Here is an 18259-nt window from a genome sequence, read left to right as displayed (position 1 = left end):
TAGAAAATAAGTTGTTCCTCTTTGGGGGCATGTGAGGTTAGGCATGTCCTTTTGTGAACCTGAAAAAGCAGTTTTCGGGTCTCTTCTTTGACCTGTATCCTCATCCCCCTTGTGCTCGGGTTCCTTGTGAGCTGAGCCCACTTACGTGGGGTGACAGGGTAGCCTAGTGGTTAGAGCGTTGGACTAGTAACCGTAAAGGTTACAAGTTCAAATCCCCGAGCTGACAAGGTACAAATCTGTCGTTCTGCCCCTGAACAGGCAGTTAACCCACTATTCCTAGGCCGTCATTGAAAATAAGAGTTTGTTCTTAACTGACTTGCCTAGTTAAATAAAGGTAAAATAAAATTAAACGTGGCAGATATGAGATAATTAGTCAGTCATGTGAGGCAACGCTACTACTCTTACTGGAACAAAGTCTCTGTAAAAGAAATAATTGACGGTCCTTTTGGTCCGCTTTATTTATTCTGTTTCTCACATTTGACCCGCTTTGTAGTTTGTTGCACACTAAGTTCTTACGCCAACTCATTATTACAGAAAGGTATTCCTAAAGCTCCTTTGAACAGACCGAACTCATCACCTTGATTGTGCTTGTGTGAAGGGCAGTTCTTTTGAACAAACTGAATAAAAGTGAGAGCAAAAGGTCCTGGCTATAATGTCTTGGTTAGTTGGTCCAATACAATAGACCATACTTCCTTTCCATCTGGTCAGTCCCATCATTCCATTGAAATCCATAGAAAGTTCACCACTAGCAGGGACGTTTTTTGTTGTGCTCAAATCATTTCTCACCCTCCGCGACTCACTTGGAAACTTTCTTATGACACCTGGCCCTTGGCTGAGCTTTAAAAAGATACTGCATAGAGCTGAGCTATGGCACAAATTAGCCTAAACCCTGCTGTTACCTCTGAGTTTGAATGCTAGCTAGTCCATGCTGCGCTCGTTCACATGGAAACATGACATCTACTAATTCCCAATATTCTCCTATCCTATTCTGTGAGTGCACCATGTTTAATCACCTCATCGATCTCCATAAGTACATTAGTGACATAATTTCAGTTAATGATGATTAGTCATATTAGATCATCTCCCCTATGGAGTTTGTTAACTACTGAGTGTAGCCACTTGCAGAGGATGAGGTGATTCAGCTAGACTCATTTTTTAAATATATTTTTTCTTATTTCACCATTATTTAATCAGGTAGGCCAGTTGAGAACATTATTAAAAATCCTAAATGACTTGGAATGATCATTTCGAGATATTCCTACAGATCTAGCCTACCTATACAAGTGCACACACCATTTCCAGTTCTCTGCTGCCAATGACTGAAACTTATATCTCCCTCTCTAACTTTAAGCATCAGCTGTCAGAGCAGCTTACCGTTACCACTGTACCTGTACACAGCCCATCTGTAAATAGCACACCCAACTACCTCATCCCCATATTGTTATTTATTTATTTTTTGCTCTTTTGCACCCCACCCCATCATCTGCACATCTATCACTCCAGTGTTAATGCTAAATTGTAATTATTTTGCCTCTGTGGCCTATATATTGCCTTTACCTCCCTAATCTTACTACATTTGCACACACTGTACATATATTTTTCTATTGTGTTATTGACTGTATGTGTGTTTATCCCATGTGTAACTCTGTTGTCGCTGAAATGCGAAAACAACAACAAAATGTTGTTGTAATGATGTTGTAGGGGGAAAATCCAGTAATTCTTTATATCCAAATCCATTATAGCCCTTGTTTCAAGTCGTATAGCACCAATTGTGCAAACACAAACGATTTGATTGGAATCTGGATGGATGGGGAGAGAGAGGGAACAGAGAAATGGCGGTTGGGGCAAAGAAAGAAAAGAGGTGGTTAATTTTCTGTAAAGTCAGAAAAGGAAAGCATAGAGTTGCCTCTATAATATGTGGGAAAAAATGTGAGGGAGCAAGTGAAGATATTGCTTGTAAAGGCTTTACATATAAACGACATCTAGTATACGTCTATCCCTTATAAACAACATATTTTCTGAATACGGTTACATGCACACAATAATGTGAGTATTGCGGATAGTCAGATTAATAGAATAGTTTGTTTAAAATGTTTACATGCTTTGCAAGAAGAATGATATTCCTAAAAATCCTGTTTACGTGGATACATCTGAAATCAGGCTACCTGATGGCACTTTGATAAATGCAGAAAATCACCAATCAAAATAAATGTTCTACCACATGCGATTTTTTTGAAGAATATTTGATTCTTCTCAAACTTTGTAAACTATACTGAACAAAAATATCAATGCAACATTTAAGGTGCTGGTCCCATGTTTCATGAGCTGAAATAAAAGATCCCAGAAATGTTCCATGCGCACAAAAAGCTTATTTCTCTCAAATTCTGTGCACAAATTTGTTTATGTCCCTGTTGGTGAGCATCCTTTGCCAAGATAATCCATCCACCTGACAGGTGTGGCATATCAAGAAGCGGATTAAGCAGCATGAGCATTACCTGGTGCTGGCCACTCAAACATTTGTTAACAAATTTTGTCACATAACAGACTGCTACAGATGTCCACATTTTTGAGGGAGCATGCAATTGGCTTGCTGACTGCAGGAATGTCCACAAGAGCTGTTGCCAGAGAATTTAATGTTCATTTCTCTGCCATAAACCGCCTTCAACGTCGTTTTAGAGAATTTGGCAGTAGGTCCAACCGGCCTCACAACCACAGACCACGTGTAGCCACGCCAGCCCAGAACCTCCACATCCAGCTTCTTCACCTGCGAGATCATCTGAGACCAGCCACCCGGGCAACTGATAAAACCATAGGTTTGCACAACCGAAGAATTTTTGCACAAACGGTCAGAAACTATCTCAGGGAAGCTCGTCTGCGTGCCTGTCGGTCCTTACCAGGGTCTTGACCTGACTGCAGTTCGGCGTTGTAACTGACTTCAGTGGGCAAATGCTCACATTCGATGACCACTGGCACGCTGGAGAAGTGTTCTCTTCGCCGATGAATCCCGGGTTTCAACTGTACCGGGCAGATGGTAGTGCTGAAGAGGTAGGCTCGCTCGGCTGGTGCTAGCACATGCATATGAAATACACAGCTGGAACACCAATGAAAGTGTTCATATGTGCTCATAGTTTCAAGGATTGCTTCGAAAACCAGATGTGTTAATCGGCGTTATAATTACTTCAATGTTGACCGTACGCTGACTAAGACTAGCAGGGTAAGGTGTTTACATGACTAATATAATAAATAATATATGCCATTTAGCAGACGCTTTTATCCAAAGCGACTTACAGTCATGTGTGCATACATTCTACGTATGGGTGGTCCCGGGGATCGAACCCACTACCCTGGCGTTACAAGCGCCATGCTCTACCAACTGAGCTACAGAAGGACCACCCAGGATGACTATTGCATAATCTGCCTATTTGACATACACAGTAATGCTTTCATATTAAACTGATTATGTAAATGTACTCACTGTGAGGAATAAGAAACTCCAGTAGCAAAAAAGTACTTTCCCTGAACTGAACCAGCTACTCTCTTTAAAGCCTTTCATATTGCCTTTCATCGTGCAGTGCAGTGTTGCTGTGGAATCAACATGTTCTTTTCAAGCCAATGTCTTATATGGAATACTAAAGTGTATAATTAAGCCTTCATCTTCACAGGTGGGAGTAGAACAGAGTTAACCTCAAGACACTGATCTAAGGCCAGTTTTACATTTTATATCATAGTTAAGGTTTAAAATTGGAGGAGTGCAAGATGATTCTAGATTACCTAGGCTGTGAGTTGACAGCAATGCAGTTTTTCTATTCTGATCATGGAATTCCAAACACAACATGCGTTTACACCTACATGTACAGTTGAAGTCGGAAATGTACATACACTTTAGCCAAATACATTTAAACTCAGTTTGTCACGATTCCTGACATTTAATCCTAGTAAAATTTAGGTCAGTTAGGATCACCACTTTATTTTAAGAATGTGAATTGTCAGAATAATAGCAAAGATAATGATTTATTTATTTCATCACATTCCCAGTGGGTCAGAAGTTTACATACACTCAATTAGTATTTGGTAGCATTGCCTTTAAATTGTTTAACTTGGGTCAAACATTTCAGGTAGCCTTCCACAAGCTTCCCACAATAAGTTGGGTGAATTTTGGCCCATTCCTCCTGACAGAGCTGGTGTAACTGAGTCAGGTTTATAGGCCTCCTTGCTCGCATATGCTTTTTCAATTCTGCCCACAAATGTTCTATAGGATTGAGGTCAGGGCTTTGTGATGGCCACTCCAATACATTGACTTTGTTGTCCTCAAGCCATTTTGACACAACTTTGGATGTAGGCTTGGGTCATTGTCCATTTGAAAGACTAATTTGCGACCAAGCTAACCTGACTGATGTCTTGAGATGTTGCTTCAATATATCCACATAATTTTCCTACCTTATGATGCCATGTATTTTGTGAAGTGTACCAGTCCCTCCTGCAAGCAAAGCACCCCCACAACATGATGCTGCCACCCCCATGCTTCACGGTTGGGATTGTGTTCTTCGGCTTGTAAGCCTCCCCATTTTTTCCTCCAAACATAATGATGGTCATTATGGCCAAACAGTTCTATTGTTGTTTCATCAGACCAGAAGACATTTCTCCAAAAAGTACAATCTTTGTCCCTATGTGCAGTTGCAAACCATAGTCTGGCTTTTTATGGCGGTTTTGGAGCAGTGGTTTCTTCCTTGCTGAGCAGCCGTATAGATATAGATACTTTTGTACCTGTTTACTACAGCATCTTCACAAGGTCCCTTGCTGTTGTTCTGGGATTGATTTGCACTTTTCACACCAAAGTACGTTCATCTCTAGGAGACAGAACGCGTCTCCTTCCTGAGCAGTATGAGGGCTGCGTGGTCCCATGATGTTTATACTTGCGTACTGTCACGGCCCCTCCTCTGCAGTGCAGGGGCGGTTCCTCCTGCAGGCAGAGGAGGGTCGTTAGTGATTGGAGAGAGCTTCTGGTCAGCGGGGTGGTGGCACCGGGATCCTCATCTCTCCCAAGTGGTCATTCTCTCTTTCTCCCCTTACTCATCTGTCTATCGCCTCCTTTGAATTTCATGCTGTCACAGTTACCAGCCCTTTCAAGCTTAACATCCTTATAATTTATCGCCCTCCAGGTCCCCTCGGAGAGTTCATCAATGAGCTTGATGTCTTGATAAGCTCCTTTCCTGAGGACGGCTCACCTCTCACAGTTCTGGGCGACTTTAACCTCCCCACGTCTACCTTTGACTCATTCCTCTCTGCCTCCTTCTTTCCACTCCTTTCCTCTTTTGACCTCACCCTCTCACCTTCCCCCTACTCACAAGGCAGGCAATACGCTCGACCTCATCTTTACTAGATGCTGTTCTTCCACTAACCTCATTGCAACTCCCCTCCAAGTCTCCGACCACTACCTTGTATCCTTTTCCCTCTCGCTCTCATCCAACACTTCCCACACTGCCCCTACTCGGATGGTATCGCGCCGTCCCAACCTTCGCTCTCTCTCCCCCGCTACTCTCTCCTCTTCCATCCTATCATCTCTTCCCTCTGCTCAAACCTTCTCCAACCTATCTCCTGATTCTGCCTCCTCAACCCTCCTCTCCTCCCTTTCTGCATCCTTTGACTCTCTATGTCCCCTATCTTCCAAGCCGGCTCGGTCCTCCCCTCCCGCTCCGTGGCTCGGCGACTCATTGCGAGCTCACAGAACAGGGCTCCGGGCAGCCGAGCGGAAATGGAGGAAAACTCGCCTCCCTGCGGACCTGGCATCCTTTCGCTCCCTCCTCTCTACATTTTCCTCCTCTGTCTCTGCTGCTAAAGCCACTTTCTACCACTCTAAATTCCAAGCATCTGCCTCTAACCCTAGGAAGCTCTTTGCCACCTTCTCCTCCCTCCTGAATCCTCCTCCCCCTCCCCCCTCCTCCCTCTCTGCAGATGACTTCGTCAACCATTTTGAAAAGAAGGTCGACGACATCCGATCCTCGTTTGCTAAGTCAAACGACACCGCTGGTTCTGCTCACACTGCCCTACCCTGTGCTCTGACCTCTTTCTCCCCTCTCTCTCCAGATGAAATCTTGCGTCTTGTGACGGCCGGCCGCCCAACAACCTGCCCGCTCGACCCTATCCCCTCCTCTCTTCTCCAGACCATTTCCGGAGACCTTCTCCCTTACCTCACCTCGCTCATCAACTCATCCCTGACCGCTGGCTACGTCCCTTCCGTCTTCAAGAGAGCGAGAGTTGCACCCCTTCTGAAAAACCTACACTCGATCCCTCCGATGTCAACAACTACAGACCAGTATCCCTTCTTTCTTTTCTCTCCAAAACTCTTGAACGTGCCGTCCTTGGCCAGCTCTCCCGCTATCTCTCTCAGAATGACCTTCTTGATCCAAATCAGTCAGGTTTCAAGACTAGTCATTCAACTGAGACTGCTCTTCTCTGTATCACGGAGGCGCTCCGCACTGCTAAAGCTAACTCTCTCTCCTCTGCTCTCATCCTTCTAGACCTATTGGCTGCCTTCGATACTGTGAACCATCAGATCCTCCTCTCCACCCTCTCCGAGTTGGGCATCTCCGGCGCGGCCCACGCTTGGATTGCGTCCTACCTGACAGGTCGCTCCTACCAGGTGGCGTGGCGAGAATCTGTCTCCTCACCACGCGCTCTCACCACTGGTGTCCCCCAGGGCTCTGTTCTAGGCCCTCTCCTATTCTCGCTATACACCAAGTCACTTGGCTCTGTCATAACCTCACATGGTCTCTCCTATCATTGCTATGCAGACGACACACAATTAATCTTCTCCTTTCCCCCTTCTGATGACCAGGTGGCGGATCGCATCTCTGCATGTCTGGCAGACATATCAGTGTGGATGATGGATCACCACCTCAAGCTGAACCTCGGCAAGACGGAGCTGCTCTTCCTCCCGGGAAGGACTGCCCGTTCCATGATCTCGCCATCACGGTTGACAACTCCATTGTGTCCTCCTCCCAGAGCGCTAAGAACCTTGGCGTGATCCTGGACAACACCCTGTCGTTCTCAACTAACATCAAGGCGGTGGCCCGTTCCTGTAGGTTCATGCTCTACAACATCCGCAGAGTACGACCCTGCCTCACACAGGAAGCGGCGCAGGTCCTAATCCAGGCACTTGTCATCTCCCGTCTGGATTACTGCAACTCGCTGTTGGCTGGGCTCCTGCCTGTGCCATTAAACCCCTACAACTCATCCAGAACGCCGCAGCCCGTCTGGTGTTCAACCTTCCCAAGTTCTCTCACGTCACCCCGCTCCTCCGCTCTCTCCACTGGCTTCCAGTTGAAGCTCGCATCTGCTACAAGACCATGGTGCTTGCCTACGGAGCTGTGAGGGGAACGGCACCTCAGTACCTCCAGGCTCTGATCAGGCCCTACACCCAAACAAGGGCACTGCGTTCATCCACCTCTGGCCTGCTCGCCTCCCTACCACTGAGGAAGTACAGTTCCCGCTCAGCCCAGTCAAAACTGTTCGCTGCTCTGGCTCCCCAATGGTGGAACACACTCCCTCACGACGCCAGGACAGCGGAGTCAATCACCACCTTCCGGAGACACCTGAAACCCCACCTCTTTAAGGAATACCTAGGATAGGATAAAGTAATCCTTCTCACCCCCCCCTCCCCCTTAAAATATTTAGATGCACTATTGTAAAGTGGCTGTTCCACTGGATGTCATAAGTCCTGTTTTGTTTGGTCCTTTGTAGTTTTGCATAGTTTTCACTCAGTCATTCACACACAGAGATTCACGCATCCCTGCACTTTACATACACCTTACATTGTGATACTTTCACACCTCATTCCTTTTTCTTTGTTTAAAGTTAATAGTTTGGTTTATAATAAAGAACCTTTTTGATTGGCCCATACCTGTTGTTCGTGTCCCCTCATTTTTGCCACAGGCTATGAGCCGGCCTGGGACAAGTGGGGGCTCATCCGGGATCTGTACCCGGGGCCTCTCGCAGTATTCTTTGTACAGATGAACATGGTACCTTCAGGTGTTTGGAAATTGCCCCCAAGGACAAACCAGACTTGTGGAGGTCTAAAAAAAAAATCTGAAGTCCTGGCTGATTTCTTTTGATTTTCCCAGTATGTCAAGCAAAGAGCCACTGAGTTTGAAGGTAGGCCTTGAAATACATCCACAGGTACACCTCCAATTGACTCAAATGATGTCTGTAATGATGTCTGTAAATGTGTCCACCATGTCCACATTGAGTCCGGATTCCCTTTTCCCATGCAATATTCAAATTCCCAATGTGCATTCTGCAAATGGTGGAATCGGCTAAACATGAAAATAACACAACACCAACTTGTAGCTAGCTAACTACTGTAGCTAACTAGCCAGCTGTAGCTAGCTAACTACTGTAACTAACTAGCCAGCTGTAGCTAGCTAACTACTGTAACTAACTAGCCAGCTGTAGCTAGCTAGCAAGCAAAGCTAAAAGGATTGCAGACACATGCCTTTACATTCTTGGAACGTAATTTCCTCAAACATTTTAAAGGTGTCTCTTGTTCCCAAAGCACAAGTAGACTTGTGGGCAGAGTCTTGATGACGTCGCCCACAATATGCGCTTTCGGTAGCCTGATAACATCTAGACTGAGGAGAAATTGGCACACAATATATCCCTGATCTGAACAAAGTCAGACTACAATGCGACCTGTCTTGTCAATGCAATCTTTGTATTCTGATAGAAGAAGTTGCATGTACAGTGCATTCGGAAAGTATTCAGACCCCTTCACTTTTTCCACATTTTGTTACGTTACAGCCTTATTCTAAAATGGATTAAATAAAACATTTTCCTCATCAATCTACAAACAATACCCATAATGGCAAAGCAAAAAAAGTTTTTTTAGAAATGTTTTCAAAAATTTTTTTTTTTTAAAACAGAAATACCTTATTTACATAAGTATTCGGACCCTTTGCTATGAGCCTCGAAATTGAGCTCAGGTGCATCCTGTTTCCATTGATCATCCTAAAGATGTTTCTACAAATTGATTAGAGTCCTCCTGTGGTAAATTTAATTGATTCGACATGATTTGGAAAGGCACACAGCTATCTATCTATATGAGGTCCCACAGTTGACTGTGCATGTCAGAGCAAAACCAAGCTATGAGGTTTGAAGGAATTGTCCGTAGAGCTCAGAGACAGGATTGTGTCGAGGCATAGATCTGGGGAAGGGTACCAAAACATTTCTGCAGCACTGAATGTCCCCCATCATCCTTAACTGGAAGAAATTTGGAACCACAGACTCTTCCTAGACCTGGCCGCCCGGCGAAACTGAGCAAACTGTGGAGAAGGGCCTTGGTCAGGGTGGTGAGAAACAAGATTGTCTGGTCCGATGAATTCAAGATTAAACTCTTTGGCCAGAATGCCAAGCGTCACGTCTGGAGGAAACCTGGCACCATCCATACGGTGAAGCAAGGTGGGGGCAGCATCATGCCTTGGGGATGTTTTCATTGGCAGGGACTGGGAGACTAGTCAGAATCGAGGGAAAGATGAACGGAGCAGAGGACAGAGAGATCCTTGATGAAAAACTGCTCCAGAGTGCTCAGAACCTCAGACTGGGGTGAAGGTTCCCATTCCAACAGGACATCTACCCTAAGCACACAGCCAAGACAACACAGGACTGGCTTCTGGACAAGTCTCTGAATGTCTTTGAGTGACCCAGCCAGAGCCCGGACTTGAACCCGATCGAATATCTCTGGAGAGACCTGCAAATAGCTGTGCAGCGACGCTCCCCATCCAACCTGACAGAGCTTGAGAGGATCTGCAGAGAAGAATGGGAGAAACTCCCCAAATACAGGTGTGCCAAGCTTGTAGCATCAGATTTGATGCTGTTAATTGTTGCCAAAGATGCTTCAACAAAGTATTGAGAAAAGGGTCTGAATTCTTATGTAAATGTGATATATTTTTCTTTCTAAATGTGCAAATAAATGTTAGGTGTGTAGATTGATGAGGAACATTTTTTATTGAATCCATCTTAGAATAAGGCAGGAACATAACAAAATGTGGAAAAAGTCAATGGGTCTAAATACTTTCTGAATGCACTGTAAATGTCATGTGTAGACGCAGCCCTAGACTCCTATAGATGCATTTAAAGGCATATTTCAGGCCAAATCTATATTTGGGTCGAATTACCCTTACCTTGAGTTGTGTCTGAAGCCCCATGGTGTCAGGCCACAACCAGGAGTTAGCATATTAGGAGTTCCTGGGCTGGCGTAGTTACACATGGTCTGCGATTGTGAGGTTGGTTGGACGTACTGCCAAATTCTCTAAAACGACGTTAGAGGCAGCTAATGGTTGAGAAATGACTTTTATTGTCCCCCGCACAAGGTGCACCTGTGTAATGGTCATGCTGTTCAATCAGCTTCTTGATATGCCACATCTGTCAGATGGATGGATTATCTAGGCAATGGAGACATGCTCACTAACAGGGATGTCAACAAATGTGTGCACAAAATGTGAGAGAAAAAAGCTTGTTGTGCATATGGAACATTTCTGGGATCTTTTATTTCAGCTCATGAAACATGGGACCAACATTTTACACATTAAACTGGAACTTTTTACTCATGTAGTCGCACTCTTTTTCTGTTCTATGCTGTAAAATGTACAATAAAGTTTTATTGTATTCCATTGGGCACTCACAGATTGATTACCAGAGCTGTGAACAAACTCAACAGTGGCTTAATTGAACTATCAGAGCATTGGAATATTCGCTTAATAGTGCAAAAATAGTCGTTTTAAGTGTTTTTGAAGAGGTTTGGGCTTGTAGTGCAGCATTGCTAACATCGTTTTGGCTGTTTACATTCATGAATTTCAACGAAGTTGGAAGGACAAAAGCAGAACTCTGCACAGCATCCACGCTCCAAACTAATTTGCAGCTCAGTGTGATGGTTTCTCTGGAGCTCAGTGTGATGGTTTCTCTAAAATACACAAGGTTGCTAACTAGCCGCCGTGGCAGAAGTAACTAATGGATTCTTGTGGATTCTGTCAGCATGGCCTTCAGACAACTCAGGTAAGAGTAATTCGACTCAAATATAAATTTGACCTGATCTATCCCTTTAAGTGACATGTGAGCTGCTGTCAGGGTGATGGTGACAGTAGGGTGTTGTAAACACCTGAATTATTTAGGTTGGGAGGACAAAAGCAGAACTCTGCGCAGCGTCCACTCTCCAAACTCATTTGCAGCTCAGTGAGATGGTTTCTCTGGAGCTCAGTGTGGCGGTTTCTCTGGAGCTCAGTGAGATGGTTTCTCTGGAGCTCAGTGAGATGGTTTCTCTGGAGCTCAGTGTGGTGGTTGTGTCTCCACTGGAATACTTAGGTCAACCTGACCTATCAAAGTACAAAATGTTACTGTCAGTCACCAAACAAGGGATCACTACTTAACATGCAGTCAGCTCCTCACAGGTCTAGGAACAGTGGGTGAATAGAGCAACTGGGAGGGCACAACAATAGGAACAGAACTAACACCTTTGCAAAGGTCTGAGAACAGTGGGAGAGTGTCAGTGAGCTTAGAATAACAGCAGCAGCAGCACCTTTTCACAGGTCTAGGAACAGTGGAAGAGCATTGTGGAGTGAACAACAGGGCCTAGGCATAAGTGGCATAAGCGACGGCTTAGGTTCCCGCACCTTTTATGGGGGGAGGGGAACGCAGTCATGGTCTCAACTTACTTTTGAGAGTTAGAATAGTAGAATACACAAGGTGCAGTTTATAAATTTGGTTGTGCATAAACAGTTTATCTCTTGTAATGTCAGTCACTGATAGTCACTCAATTTGCCCATGTCAGCTAAGATTTTTTTGATTGGTAAGTTAGTCTAGACAGCTATCTAAACGTGTACTAATCGTGGTCTCAATTATCGACTGGTCATGTAGGGCACGTGCCCAGGAGCCCTGACCTCCAGGGGGCCCCCATTCATTTGATTAGTCACTCTCTCTCAGAAAGCATAACATGGCTTAAGTCATGGCAAAATGTGTAGAATTGCAGGGAATGAACTCTAAAACATTTTTTGTCACTGCACCGTCAATAGTTGAGCCACTAAAATGATTCCCTGCAAGGTGGAGGGGATGGGGGCAACAATTGTTCACTTAAGGCCCCAAAAGCGTAGGGCTTGCCCTGGGGAACAACAACGTAGAAATAGAATTAGCAACAGCAACAGCAGTAGCTTTTCAAAGGTCTGAGATCAGTAGCACAGGTATCGGGGGGAAGGAAAGTTGGGAACACTGTCTGGGTTTGTAATTGGAGGGCGACCGGCGGGGGGGAGTGACGGTGTCATCAGATCCACTCCAGGAATTTGGCAAACATGGCGTGTCTGCAGCCGACTGTGATGCCAAATAAACGTCCGCTGCATTCATTTGCATGGCCCGGTGTGTATAGCGATTAGAGAGTTAGAGAGTTAGAGAGAGAGAGAGACTGTCATCTCATTATCAGATCCCGGAGATGAGTCAGTCATGGAGAGACGGGGTGACCGTTGACCTTGTCTGCACACACGCACGCACGCACGCACGCACGCACGCACGCACACACACACACACACACACACACACACACACACTGTCACTCACCCACACACGTTTTGATCCAGAGTGAAGTATAAGTACCAAGGACCCGTGAGTCAGTCACCAATACATTTGTGTGTCATGAACATCAATACGTCTTACACACATACAAACACATCGCACACAATCTGTTGACCTGCGACTTACAAAACGAAAACACACAAACGCAGACTGCCAAACTTGCACAGGCCCTTGAGGTCAGATGGAAGAAGGCAGATCCGCTGGTGTATCATTGTTCAACTGTGCGCCGTCCAAAAACATCCTTCCTGCGCCTGAGAGCCCTGGCAACAGCAGCCTTGATGTGTGTGTGAGTGAAAGAGAGAAAGAGAGAAATTGATATGTGAGATGAATACAAGAGAGAAGTAGAAACATACAAGGAGAGAAGCCAAGAAATGTTGAGAAAGCAAGCAGGGGACTTATAAAGGTGAAAGAAAGAATGGGATATAGAGAAAAGGAAAGTGAAAAAGAGATTACGTGAATATAATCATGACCTTCACTGGGACAATGGACAGAAAACAGGAATTTCCTCTCTTCTGCTCTTTCCTGCCCTGGTTATTTCTGTGCTTGACCTATGAGGATACACACGTATACACACACACACACACACACACACACACACACACACACACACACACACACATTTAATACTCTTCAAAGCAACAGATCAAGATTAAACCCAGCAGTACGTGTGTATAGCCTACTTTAAATAGTATCACGGTTGTATTCTAATGTGAAAGGAAATAAAAAAATATCCTTCTCTTTCTAAATCAGAGAGCAGGGTTAAAAGAGGAGGTTTTTGCCCTTTGAACCAAACCAAAGCCTTCAGATAAACTGAATGAACATTAATGAAGAAGGTTCATCTAAGAGTAATATACTAACCGTGTATTATTTAATTATGTCAAGGCAGTTCTGTAAAAAGCCATTTTGAATTCCACCAGTGTTTTTAAGTGCTTTTTAATGAACTCAATATCATCCCTGGCCACCTTTGGCTAGCCCAACTGGCTCTGGTGTGTGTGTGTGTGTGCGTGTGTGTGTGTGTGTGTGTGTGTGTGTGTGTGTGTGTGTGTGTGCGCGTGCGTGCGTGCGTGTGTGCGCATGCATCGACATGAGACACTCCATGGCCAGTTTGATTAATGACTTGGTGGAAAACAGGCTCTGTGGCATCATAACAACAACAATTAAAAAAGCTATTTCCCAGAAGCCTTGTGTGTGTCCCAGCGACAGTGAGAGAATGGTGGAGTTGTTTTTTATCTTCTCCAGAGTAAATGGAGAATGAAAGAGAGAGAGAGAGAGAGAGAGACTTTAGAGAGGAACAGAGGTTTGGAAAGAGAAAAAAGGGAAAAAACATTTGAAGGAAAATTTATTTTTTAATAGAGGGTTGAAGGAACGATTGAGAAAATACAACCTAGAGAGTTTAATGGTGTGGCTGAAAGTGATCAAAGAGATTGGGTGTCCTTGGAGAGAGAACATGAGGGATGGATTGAAATAGAGAAAGGAAAAAGAGGTTGTGAGAAAAAGGCGTGTCCGTAGAGATTGCAGAAACAAACTTAAGAATGACGGCTTCTGTCAAAAACACCCTTGTGCTAAAGAGAATTGTCAGTTTGTCTTAGTGGAGGTTTATAAATGTTTTATATCGAGAACTAACATTCAGGTTTTTTTTCTCTCAAGGTGCCGCTGAACATCGAACGGTAAACCTGAGAAAATGGCTCTCTGAAAGCCTGTTGTGACAGTCCAAATGTCCAAATCTGCTTCTGTTTTCATGTCACCCTGCCATTTTGTGTCAGACAAACAGGCTGCATTATCTCTTAGTGTGGGTGCGGATCGAGGCCCTCAATCATTGGCTCTATGGGTGATTGTGTGGTTGGTGTGGAAACTGGAGGTCTTTCATCTACCTGTCAGTCACACGGAACACTTCATTACGTCGTGAAGGGGGTGATGATGAAATGTATGAGCCGTTTTCCATGCCTGGAGAAAAGCAGTTACGCTTTGCTCATTTGTTTTGTTCTCCGTCTGCCTTCCAGTCAGTTTAAGTTCAGTTAAAGAGAGTGTATCTGTCATCATTTGTTAGCAATTTCTCATTCGGTATGGAGAAAATGTGGTTTATATGCAGGCTAGCATAATGAGTTTTAGATATCTCGCTTCGAACAAGATTAGTATCAGATGCACATACAGTTGAAGTCGGAAGTTTACATACACCTTAGCCAAATACATTTAAACTCAGTTTTTCACAATTCCTGACATTTAGTCCTAGTAAAAAATTCCCTGTCTTAGGTCAGTTAGGATCATCACTTTATTTTAAGATTGTGAAATGTCAGAATGATAGTAGAGAGAATAATTTATTTCGGCTTTGATTTCTTTCATCACATTCCCAGTAGGTCAAAAGTTTACATACACTCAATTAGTTTTTGGTAGCATTGCCTTTAAATTGTTTAACTTGGGTCAAACATTTGAGGTAGCCTTCCACAAGCTTCCCACAATAAGTTGAATGAATTTTGGCTCATTCCTCCTGACAGAGCTGGAGTAACTGAGTCAGGTTTGTAGGCCTCCTTGCTCGCACACTTTTTTAGTTCTGCAAAACACATTTTCTATAGGATTGAGTTCATGGCTTTGTGATGGCCACTCCAATACCTTGACTTTGTTGTTCTTAAGCCATTTTGCCATTTTACTTTGGAAGTCTGCTTGGGGTCATTGTCCATTTGGAAGACCCATTTGCGACCAAGCTTTCACTTCCTGACTGATGTCTTGAGATGTTGCTTCAATATATCCACATAATTTTCCTCCCTCATGATTCCATCTATTTTGTGAAGTGCACCAGTCCCTCCTGCAGCAAAGCACCCCCACAACATGATGCTGCCACCCCCGTGCTTCACGGATGGGATTGTGTTCTTTGGCTTGCAAGCCTCCCCATTTATTCCTCCAAACATAATGATGGTCATTATGGCCAAACAGTTATATTTTTGTTTCATCAGACCAGAGGACATTTCTCCAAAAAGTACGATCTTTGTCCCCATGTGCAGTTGCAAACCGTAGTCTCTTTTTTTATGGCGGTTGTGGAGCAGTAGCTTCTTCCTTTCTGAGCGGCCTTTCAGATTACGTCGTTATAGGACTCGTTTTACTGTGGATATAGATACTTTTGCACCTGTTTCCTCCAGCATCTTCACAGGGCCCTTTGCTGTTGTTCTGGGATTGATTTGCACTTTTCGCACCAAAGTATGTTCATCTCTAGGAGACAGAACGCCTCTCCTTCCTGAGCAGTATTACGGCTGCGTGGTCCCATTATGTTTATACTTGCGTACTATTGTTTGTACAGATGAACGTGTTACCTTCAGGCGTTTTTAAATTGCTCCCAGGGATGAACCAGACTTGATTTGATTTTCCCATGATGTCAAGCAAAGAGGCACTGAGTTTGAAGGTAGGCCTTGAAATACATCCACAGGTACACCTCCAATTGACTCAAATGATGTCAATTAGCCTATCAGAAGCTTCTAAAGCCATTACATAATTTTCTGGAATTTTCCAAGCTGTTTAAAGGCACAGTCAACTTAGTGTTTGTAAACTTCTGACCCACTGGAATTGTGATACAGTGAATTATAAGTGAAATAATCTGTCTGTAAACAATTGTTGGAAAAATGACTTATGTCATGCACAAAGTACATGTCCAAACCGACTTGCCAAAACTATAGTTTGTTAACAAGAAATTTGTGGAGTGGTTGAAAAACTAGTTTTAATCACTCCAACCTAAGTGTATGTAAACTTCTGACTTCAGCTGTACATGGACAGTGGACATACACCGCACACACAGACACACTCATATTGTGCTCCACACAACCACCCATTTCAAGTAGCCTAGATCACTCGCTCATGCATTTATCACTTTGTTTTATATGCTGCTCAGTAAGTGGTTAGCAAATAGATCTGAGCTATTTGGCAGAATGGCCAATTCAGACCTTGATTAGCTCAGAGGAGAGAAGAAAAACAAGATTTCCCACCCAAAATTAGGGTCGATAATTGATTAAGCGCCTTCCCCCGAGTACTTTGCTATTTACATCAGCGACAAACATGCAGAAAAGCTCTCTGATGTCTCTCGGGGAATTTTTGTCACAAACAGCAGGGGACAATGCTCTTTCCCATAATGCATTTGGATTATTCCTCTGCAACACCACCGCCTGCCTCCTCCCTCTGTCGCTCATCTCCACCATTGGCCTAATTATAGTCATGAATTAAGCATTGTTCTGCAAACGGAAAGGAGAAACCTTTTCACGGAGTGACGCTCACCACTTCTTAAATGTCACCCCCCCAACACCCGCCCTGCAGTAGTTGGGCCGGGCTGTACCGTAGGGACAGGATATGTCTGTCCCAGTTACGCCACTCTCAGTCCTTACTGTCGTGCTGCACAAACTTTGTTTGATTTTATGGGGACGCACAAACTTAGTTCGATTTTATGGGGGCACTTAATATTATGTTGACATTAATTTGACATTTGACATTGTTTGGAGTGTCCAGTTTAGTTGTGCCTCACTTACATGGGAGCATTGGACTCAATGAAACAAATCAACAGCCAAAGGTGTTTTATGAACTTTTCAGTTGTTACCAGGCAGATAATAGTCTAGTTGTTTATACAATGAGTTATTACAGTAGATGCTCCAAATTCTTTAGCATCCCGCAGCAATAAGGGCATTGTAATGTATAGTTGCTCTGGATGCATTCGTTTTTTTGTTTTTCTTCAGATTTATTAGCTCTCTGATGGTCGTTTTCCATTTATGTCATTTAGCAGACGCCCTTATCCAGAGCGACTTACAGTAGTGATACCAACCCACAACCCTGCAAGGGCCATGGTCTACCAATTGAGCCACACAGGACCATGATTCATGGCCTAATGTTCTCTCTTTCTCTTTTATTCTCCTTTCTTCTAGAAAGTTTTCTCCAAAGGCCAGTTTTGAGAGTGGACAGTGATGATGTCCATGCAAAGTAAGTATTTTGTTTAAGACTCGCTGGCTTCGTTTAATCTGCCAAGAATCATTCTTGATGAACCAAAGTTTGGAGCACTATGTTGCTGTACCCTAGAAACACACTAGCAACTGTCCACTCAGTGTCCCTTCAGAGTGGCTGAGCATAAGTATAGTGTCTGAATATGGTGCAGAGGGAGACAACAGACCACTGGCTGTCAGTCAATCAATCACACTATTTTTATAGCCTGTTTTACATATCCACTGTGTCACAAGGTTAATCCAGGGTCTAGGATGGTGAAAAGGGATATGTCACTCTTCCAACCCGTCTCCAACCTCTCTCTTTCTCTCTCTCTCTCTTTCTCTCTCTCTCTTTCTCTCTCTCTCTCTCTCTCTCTCTCTCCCTCTCTATTCTCTCTCTTCTCTCGCTCTCTCCCTCTCTCTCTTCTCTCTCTCTCTTTCTTTCGCTCTCTCTTCCCTCTCTCCCTCTCTCTTCTCTCTCTCTCCCTCTCTCTCTTCTCTCTCTCCCTCTCCTCACAGTGAACGAGGCAGAGGGGTCAGTGAAGGTGGCCGAGTGGCAGCAGACGTACTACGCCCACGACTCCGGCATCCAATCAGGCGCCACCACCATGCGAGATGATGAGGGCACAGAGTACAGCGCCAAGAAGTATGCCGTCACCACCACCTTGGTGGAAAACCCTACAGGTATAAGTTATCTCTCTCTC

At 44.3% G+C, this 18259-nt stretch overlaps 1 protein-coding gene across 2 annotated transcripts in view; it reads left to right on the top strand.

Moving 5' to 3' along the window:
- Nucleotides 1–18259, top strand: part of LOC118365761 (junction plakoglobin-like) — an 80637-nt gene that overhangs the window by 38057 nt on the left and 24321 nt on the right. For both annotated transcript variants that reach the window (XM_052490725.1, XM_052490726.1), the window contains exons 2-3: nt 17502–17556; nt 18075–18239. In XM_052490725.1, the coding sequence (XP_052346685.1) occupies nt 17541–17556; nt 18075–18239 (181 nt within the window). In that variant the 5' untranslated portion in view covers nt 17502–17540. The remainder of the gene's footprint in view (nt 1–17501; nt 17557–18074; nt 18240–18259) is intronic.

The sequence above is a fragment of the Oncorhynchus keta genome, chromosome 32, assembly GCF_023373465.1.
Source record: "Oncorhynchus keta strain PuntledgeMale-10-30-2019 chromosome 32, Oket_V2, whole genome shotgun sequence".
NCBI classification, from domain to species: Eukaryota; Metazoa; Chordata; class Actinopteri; order Salmoniformes; family Salmonidae; genus Oncorhynchus; species Oncorhynchus keta.
Note: the sequence above shows the minus strand (reverse complement) of the source record. Positions and strands in the feature narration are given on the sequence as shown.